Source organism: Chionomys nivalis, chromosome 1 (genome assembly GCF_950005125.1).
Source record: "Chionomys nivalis chromosome 1, mChiNiv1.1, whole genome shotgun sequence".
Lineage (NCBI taxonomy): Eukaryota > Metazoa > Chordata > Mammalia > Rodentia > Cricetidae > Chionomys > Chionomys nivalis.
Genome location: NC_080086.1, coordinates 81,209,986 through 81,219,341, shown reverse-complemented (window position 1 = coordinate 81,219,341; position 9,356 = coordinate 81,209,986). Strand labels below are relative to the sequence as shown.

The 9,356-nt window shown below is 38.2% G+C and overlaps 1 gene segment (V, D, J or C); it reads right to left on the bottom strand.

The window, feature by feature from the left end:
- Positions 1–2,744: 2,744 nt before the first annotated feature.
- Positions 2,745–3,417, bottom strand: LOC130876831 (immunoglobulin kappa variable 3-15-like). The segment is given in 2 exon segments: positions 2,745–3,163; positions 3,346–3,417. Coding segments are annotated over 2 exon segments (468 nt in total).
- Positions 3,418–9,356: the final 5,939 nt, after the last annotated feature.

Sequence of the window (9,356 nt, the reverse complement as noted above, 5' to 3'; positions counted from 1 at the left end):
CCTAATTTTCTGAGAAATTGCCATACTGATATTCAAAGGGGCTGTACCAGCTTGCAGTTCTATCAGCAATGGAACAGCGTTCCCTTTACAACCTCTCTAGCATAAGTTGTCATCAGTGTTTTTGCTCTTGGCCATTCTTATAGGTGTAAGATGGAATCTCAGAGTTGTTTTGATTTGCCTTTCTCTGATGCTTAAGGATGTTAGTATTTCCTTAAGTGTCTTTCAACTAGATTCTTTAGTTGAGACTTTTCTGTTTAAGTCTATACCTCATTTTTATTGGATTATTTTGTTCTTTTTATCCAAATATAAAAACAACCATACTGAACCTCATAGAAGAGAAAGTGGGAAGTACACTTGAACACATTGTCACAGGAGAACACTTCCCAAATAGAACCACAGTAGCACAGACACTGAGAGATACAATTAATAAACGGTACCTCCGGAAACTGAGAAGCTTCTATAAAGCATAGGACATGGTCAATAAGATAAAGTGGCAGCCCACAGAATAGGAAAGGATCTTCACCAACCCCACATCAGACAGAGAGCTGATCTCCAAAATATACAAAGAACTCAAGATATTGGCCATCAAAAGAACAAATAATCTAATATACATATGCTATCAAGAAATCATTTAGTGATTACTTATGACTATTCAAATATTTGTAGTGTATTTATCCCTTTTGTTACCTCTCCTTTTGTATTACTGTCCCTATCACTACCTCATAAAACTCAACTTCATCCATTTTAAGTATTTTGTTGTTCACTGTCCCTCTGTCCTATTAACCCTGTTTCTAGAACTTTTCCCACCTCCACAGGCCATTTTTACTTTCCTGGTTTCTGAGGCTCTTCCAGGTTTTATATGTAAATCAAAAAATGTGGAGCTAGACTCATATATTAGATAAATCTTGTATTTTTATTTCTGTGAATGACATTTATTTCCTCTGTATAAGAATTTTACAAATATAATGAAGGATGTTATATTTAATAGAGAGATTATCTGACTGGAACTAACCATTAACCAATCTGATGGGCTACTTTCATTATTGGTCTGTGATATCAGAAGTTGCAGCAATACCCCTTTTCTGCTATCATCAGTTGCCAAAATGTATTAAGAACAAGACTATCAATGGTGAATTTTTTTCACAAAACACAAATATAAACTGATTAACTTTGAGAAAGGTCATACTCTGTTTTAATTTTGCCCGCAGTCATGATCAAGGATGACTGAATAAACTATGGGATGGTATTCTATAAGAGACAGGTGAGAACTGAGGACAATTCAGACAGACATAAAGTTCACTACTGTCTGTGCCCTGCATGAAGGTGCCAAATATTTGAAGAACTCAATATTGATGTTTACTTTCATGCAGAAAATTGATAGCAGTTTAATTTTCTAAAAGAGAGTGACTGTTTTCCATTATTGGTATTTTCATTTGGTGCTCATATTGTTTATATATATATATATATATATATATATATATATATATATATATATATATATAATAAAGATTCATTTCTAGGTGTCCCCTTAATACTATTAATTTGGTATATTGATCTGCTGAGGAATTGTTACTTAACAAAATGTCAAACACTATTTATTATATGATAGAAAGAAAAGAAGGTGTATTTACTTGATGCAAAATTATATTCACCATTATCACAGTTAACTTTGGAGAGAAGTATTTCAGTCTCCAACTAGGAAAAGTAGAAGAGGAGACAGCATAAGGTGATGTGAACCAGAAACAGGAGGCGTGGATTAGATATTCTACAGTATCAAACATCATGTTTTCTCTAATTTGTAGATCCTATGTTGATGTAGTTTGAAGGGCATTGGTCCCCATAGCCTCATGTATTTAAATGATAGAGCCTTAGCAGGTGTATCCCTGTTGGAGGAAGAAAGTCAATGTGAAGGTGGGCTTTAATTTTCAGAAGCTCAAGCCAGTTCACTTCTGTTGCCTACTGCTCAAGATATAAAGTTCTCAGCTACCTCTTTAGCACCAAGTCTGTCTGCATGCTTCTATGCTTCCTGCCATGATGATAATGGACTTACATTCTGAACTTTAAACCAGTCCCAACTAAATATTTTCCTTTATAACAGTTGCTCTTGTCATGGTGACACTTCCAGAAAAAATACCCAAGATAAGACAGATCCTTAAATCTGTGTGTGTGTCCATGCATTCACGAATGTGTGTACGTGTATGTGTATGTGTGGTATATTTGTTCATATTTGAATGTGTTTGGGCACATGAGCATGTCACATAAAAATGTAAGAGTAACTATGGGAACGAAGGAGGTTAGTTGCAGGGAAGGTGGGAGTTTAGAAAGGATAAAACAATGGGGATGAATATTGTCAAAGTATGTGGCATTGTTTTTGAAACTCAACATTACATATAACAAAAACCAAAGTTAACCAAAAACTTGAGAGAAATTCGTGGGAGTTCAAGAGTTACAGAAACTTCCAGGGTTTGGCAAAAGCAAAAGTCCAGTTCTCTTCCAGATCCATCAGAAGGAGTATAGTAGGGCAGTCTCTTGATTTCAGCCCATGAAGAAACAAGTTGAACTTTTTTATTTCAGAATTATACAATAGTGAATTTATCATGATCAACCCACAGATTTTGTACAAATGAAATAAAATATAAATATAAAAACAGACACAAATGTTTTTACTTCCTTTTTCCTTAAGTACTTTCATTTCAAAGGCTCTAGAAGTCCATCTGTTTATTAACTTTTTACTGAGTTTTGCATCAGTGAGTCAGGCACACCACCCTCTCATGCAAAGAGGGAAGTGTGCAGGTCCAGGACTTGTGATGCAGGCAGCTGGTGAGTCTATCAGATGAGGTTTTTGTTGGAGGCTGAAGCACTGTGGGAGGCCAGCTGTTATACTGCTGACAGTAGTAATCTGCCAGGTCTTCAGCCTGAACATTACTGATGGTGAGAGTGAAATCAGTCCCAGATCCACTGCCTGTGAAGCGATCAGGTACCCCAGTGTACCGAGTGGATGCTGCATAGATCAGGAGTTTAGGAGCCTGCCCTGGTTTCTGTTGATACCATGCTATAGCTCTACCCACATTCTGACTGGCCTTACAGCTCATGGTGGCTTTGTCTTCTATTGATATAGGTAGAGATTTGGGAGACTGGGTCATCACAATATCCCCATAAGTACCTGCAATCAGAGATAAGCAGTAGTTATACATATATAGACATAAAAACTTCATGATACAAATGTTGAAATTTAAAAATTTTCAAATGGCATTATGCCTGCATACTATAATCTTCCTATAGGAAATAGCTATTTCTGTATAAATAAAATATTTTCAGATATTACAATACTTTAAAACATCTTACCAGACACACAGAACATCAGAAATATGAAGATCTGTGTCTGTGACTCCATAGTAATGCTTCTGCCTGTCTGGCACAACTTCAGTTCTCTAAGCATATCATGGTTGGTAAATATATCAGGTTCTAGGATGGCCTGTAAGTAACTATGCAAAGCAGTCATCAAATAAGGAAGTAAATTGCCTCAGCAGTGGGGTATGAGATTATTCAGCTCATGTCAACAGTCAAAAATACCATCAAAGAGAGTAAAAATATCACTCAGAACAAAGTCGACACAGACGTTCAAGGACCAACATAGAGCTATTAGACTACACATGGCTAGATGTTCTCATGTCAGGCTTCTAATCACAATCAAAGATATATGTAGCAGATAAGTTTTACAGATATCATAGTAGAAATACCCTTGATTACAATCCAGAGAAAGTACTAAATATCCAGAAAAAAATATAAAAAGAAAGGAAGAGGAAGCAGGGCAAGTGGAAAGGAAGAAAGGAAGAAAAGAAGAGGAAAGAATGAGGAAATGAGTGGATGGGAAAACAAGAAAGAATAGAATGGAGAAGAGGATAGACTGTCTTTGGAGGGGAGTATGAGCGAAGGAGAGGCATAATCGCAAAGAGAATGAGGGATAAATATTTAAAAAGAAATTTGTTTTGGCTTGTCACTCAGCTCAGTGTTTAGAGCCTTTGTTGATATTTTAGAGGATGCAGATTTGTTTCCATGAACTCACATGATAGTTCTCAGCCATCTATAATTCCATTCATGGGACTCATATGGTACACATTCATAGACATAATGCATTTTGTGATGTGAATCCTCAGTTTCCGTTCAAATTACCATGTCTGCCGCCTGCTGCTTCTTTTTTTTTTAACCATTATGAAGTCTAATTCTCTCAAATCCCAAATGAACTCCTTCTTTACAAGTTGTCTTGATCATGGCGTTCATCACAATAGAAACATAACTAAGAAAAAGGGAGACCCCATTAAAGGATTTGTAATTGTAAGAAGATACATGAACAATTGTTTGTGGTCTGTAAGACTGTCATTCTCTGCTGTATCTGTGGGCTCCAAAAACCAGTTGATCAATTTTTTTTAATTTTTCGAGACAGGGTTTCTCCGTAGCTTTTGATTCCTGTCCTGGAACTACCTTTTGTAGACCAGGCTTGCCTCGAACTCACAGAGATTCTCCTGCCTCTGCCTCCCGAGTGCTGGGATTCAAGGCGTGTGCCACCACTGCCTGGCGATCAATTTGTTTTTATGTAATGTATAAATGTTATTAGTTAACTTATTGTTTACATGAAGCCTTAGAGTTAAACTTCATAAAAATTAAATTTAAACATAAATATGAGATATAAGTCTAGAAGGAAGAGTTTATCAATGCAAAATCATACATTCTTAGTATAAAGTCAGACACCTGAATCTCCAATTTTGAAAGCAGATATAGATATGGATCTTTTTTCATTCTTCTACAGGCTGGCATTCAGTTATGCTAGCGCCATTTGTTAAAGATATTTTCTTCCTTCCATTGTATAATTTTAGCTCCTTTGTCGAAAATCAGGTGTTCATAGGCTTGTGGATTAATATCTGAGTCTTCGATTCCATTGGTCAAGTTTCTGTTTTTATGCCAATACCAAACTGTTTTCATTACTGTAGCTCTGTAATAGAGTTTGAAGTCAGGGATGGTAATGCCTCCAGAAGTACTTTTATTGTATAGGATTGTTTTGGCTATCCTGTTTTTATTTTTCCATATAAAGTTGATTATTGTTCTTTCAAGGTCTGTGATTAACTTTGTTGGGATTTTGATGGGGATTGCATTGAATCTATAGATTGCTTTTGGTAGAATTGCCATTTTTACTATGTTGATCCTCCCAATCCAAGAGCATGGGAGATCCTTACATTTTCTGGTATCCTCTTCAATTTCTTTCTTCAAAGACTTAAAGTTTTTGTAAAATAGATCTTTCACTTCCTTGGTTAGAGTTACCCCAAGATACGTTATGCTATTTGTGGCTATCATGAAAGGTGATGCTTCTCTGATTTCCCTCTCTGCTTCTTTGTTCTTTGTGTATAGGAGGACAACTGATTATTTTGGAGTTGATCTTGTATCCTTCCACATTACTAAAGGTGTTTATCACCATGTACAAAACTCAAGTTCAATGGATTAAAGACCTCAATAGAAATATGACCATACTGGACCTGACAAGAAAGTGGGAAGTAGTCTGCAGCACATGGGCACAGAAGACCATTTCCTGAGTAGAACCCCTGTAGCACAGACAATAAGAACAACAATGAACAAATGGGACTTCCTGAAACTGAGAAGCTTCTGTATTGCAAAGGACACTGTCATTAAAACGAAAAGGCAACCTACTGAAGGGGAGATCTTCACCAGCCCCGCATCAAAGGTCTGATTCCCAAAATCTATAAAGACCTCAAGAAATTAGACACTAAAACTCTAATTAACCAATTAAAAATGGGGTACTGAACTGTAGTAGGAGCTGCAGACTATGTTCCTGACGCCCCAGCTCCTGGTTGCTTGGCTAACTTATGCCCCGAAATAACAACACACAAACTGTATTCTTTTAAACACTGCTTGGCCCATTATATCTAGCCTCTTCTCAGCTAACTCTCGCACCGGGACTAGCCCATTTCTAATAATGTGTGTAGCACCCCAACGTGCGCTTACTGGCAAGATTCTAGCCTATGTCCATCCTGGGTCAGAGCTTCATCGCATCTGCCCCAGAGAGGAGAGCTATCGAGTCTGAGTTCAGTTCCTCTTCCTCCCAGCATTCTGTTCTGTTTACTCCACCCACCTATGTTCTAATCTATGATGGCCAAGCAGTTTATTTTTTAACCAATGACCTTCCTCCATCATTTCCCCTTTTTCTGTTTAAACAAAAAAAAAAGGAAGGCTTTAACTTTAACATAGCAAAATTACATATAACAAAACAGTTCAGAGAGTCCGGTTTTATCCCATGTTTTTTCAGTAGCAGTCCAGCTGGCCTTGGTGAGCTCCCAATAGATCGGCCCCACTGTCTCAGTGGTTGGGTGCACCCCTCATGGTCCTGACTTCCTTGTTCATGTTCTCTCTCCTTCTGCTCCTCATTATAACCTTGGGAGCTCAGTCCGGTGCTCCAGTGTGGGTCTCTGTCTCTATCTCCATCCATCGCTAGATGAAGGTTCTATGGCGATATGCAAGATATTCATCAGTATGATTATAGGATAGGTTCATTTCAGGTTCCCTATCCTCAGGTGCCCCAATGAACTAACTGGGGACATTGCCCTGAGTATCTGGTAGCCATTCCAAGTTCAAGTCTCTTGCCAACCCTTAGGTGGCTCCCTTACCTAAGGTATGAGTTTCCAGTTATCAAGCAAAAATTACAATATTTACATCTATTTTATCTTTATCATAACTAAGGAAAACTATAACTATAACTAACTATTCTTCAACTCCATCAAAGACTCCAGAAAGATACAATATTACCTAAGCAAACAAGAAATACTCAACTTTCAAACTCTAGAAATGACAGAGACATCTCGCTGCCTTGACATTCACCCAAAGTTTCTCTGTACTGTTGGGGCATCCATCTTCGGCCTACAGGCCCATAGTTTCTAGCAGACATTTCCATGAAGCAGGAAATTTCAAAGGCAGTTCAGTCACTATCTACTGTGTCCTGCAGAATGTCTTGCAGACTCCTTCATGAATCAGGAACCCCGAAAGATCATCTCACCTTCAGGCAAGTTCAGCAGTCCTCTTTCTGCGGGTTCTTTGTGTCCAGTTTATGCAACAGTCCAGGCAAGAGCAGTTTCTTGCCAAAATGGCTATCAAACTCCATAAGGATCCTCTTTGATGCCCATCTTCTTCTTGAAGTAGATTGGTGCTGCCAGGAGCAGAGTGTCCCATTGTCATGAAAAGTCCTAAGTTATTAAAACATTAAATAGCATATTCCGTAGTCTTTGAAAGATATGAAGAATGTCTATCTAAAATATATCTATGTACATCTAGAAAATCTAACATGACTACAAACTTGACTATTATAGATAACTATTCATTAACAACTTATATACATAACATTTTTACATGAGCTACACAATCACAATACCTTAATCAATATCAGAAATACATATACATATAACAAAATTGACCTTAAATTTAAATCACTAAAGCAAAATCCACATCAATGCAAATTATTCATACCTATATCATATCCCCCTTTAAATGTAAAAGACCATTTATAAACAATATTTGGGAATATGGATGTAGTTATTTCTCTCCAAACTGCTTCCTGATGAATGGGGGAGCTGTTATTTAGGTCTTTCATGGTATAACCTGTGTGCTAGATTCATCTCAGTCAGCAGATGAGTGAAGTAATTTCTTCAGGGTGTTCACAGCAACCTTTCAGGAGGGCGTGGTCTAGCATAACATATTGGGATAGAAACAATTCAAAGAGTCTCATCCTCTGTGAAAACAAAAGACAAAACTCCTTTCCAAAGCATTATGTCCTTAGATCCAAATTCTGAAGTCAAGGTATTTTCAAAATATCTATGTTGGATTAGTTCAGCAGCATTTATAAACAAATATCTTTTAGCAGCTGTTGCTCTTTTCTCAGCATACAAACAATTCAAAGAGAGCATAATAGCATACAGTATCAAGATTTTCTGTGAATTTTCCATCTTTGTGCGGCTTTATTTTAACCTTTATTTCGTTTATTTTTACTTTTAACTTTTTGCTTGTTGGGACAGGTTCTCTGTATATCTTTGACCTGGAATAACTCTGTAGACCAGGCTGTCCTTGAACTCTCAGAGATCTGTCTGTCTCTGCCTCCCAGGCATTGGATTAAAGGTCTGTACTGCCACACCTTGAAATCACAGAGGTCAATCCCCCTCTGCCTCCCAAGTGTTGGGATTAAAGGTGTGTACTACCACACCCAACTACTCTCTTTTTTCCTTTTTGTTTTTTACTTTAAGAACTTCAACTTTTAGCCTGCATATATTTTTAACACACTGTAAACCATTTAGAAATTTTCTTTGTCTTTGAATCTCTCTTTACTCTATATCTCTCTTTTTCTGACCACATGAGTCTTTAATTTACCAAGCAATATCAGTAGGATGAAAGCCGTGGCTTTGATGGCTGGATTCAGCCCATTCCTTAGCTTTCCAGCCTCGTGGCTGAGGTACCGACTGTAGCCACATTTATCGCTACAACTCTAGGCATTTCAAGGTCCCTTCCAGCAAGCAACAGTTACTAAGCAACACACAAAAAGCTCCGTAATCAGGACCGCCTGCTTGAAAGAGTCAGAGTTTGCCCTGGCAGGACGGCCCACAAAGCCGTCATTTTAAAACAACTCAGCATTTTTCCTACTAAGGCTGAAAACCGAAAAGCATGCATTCAGCTTTTCATCAACACTGTTTAAGTGTTTCTTGGCAGGACCTCTTAAAAGAGCTGCAGGATTTTGCAGCTAAAGCTGAGTCAGGAAGCCTCTCTTAGATGAGAGCACTTGCTTGCCTCTAGCAAGCAGAGCAGACCCAAGAAATTGCTGCTACCAAGAAAACATGCTTTACTCTATTCTTTCCCAAGCTTTCTCAGGCTTTCTGTGGATATAGTTGTCCACACGTTGGGGGCCATTCTGTAGTAGGAGTTGCAGACTGTGTTCCTGCTGCCCCAGCTCCTGGTCGCTTGGCTAGCTTATGCCCCGAAATAACAACACACAAACTGTATTCTTTTAAACACTGCTTGGCCCATTATATCTAGCCTCTTCTCGGCTAACTCTCGCACCTGGACTAGCCCATTTCTAATAATGTGTGTAGCACCCCAAGGTGTGCTTACCAGGAAGATTCTAGCCTATGTCCATCCTGGGTCGGAGCTTCATCACATCTGCCCCAGAGAGGAGAGCTATCGAGTCTGAGCTCAGTTTCTCTTCCTCCCAGCATTCTGTTCTGTTTACTCCACCCACCTATGTTCTAACCTATGATGGCCAAGCAGTTTCTTTATTTTTTAACCAATGACCTTCCTCCATCACTGAACTG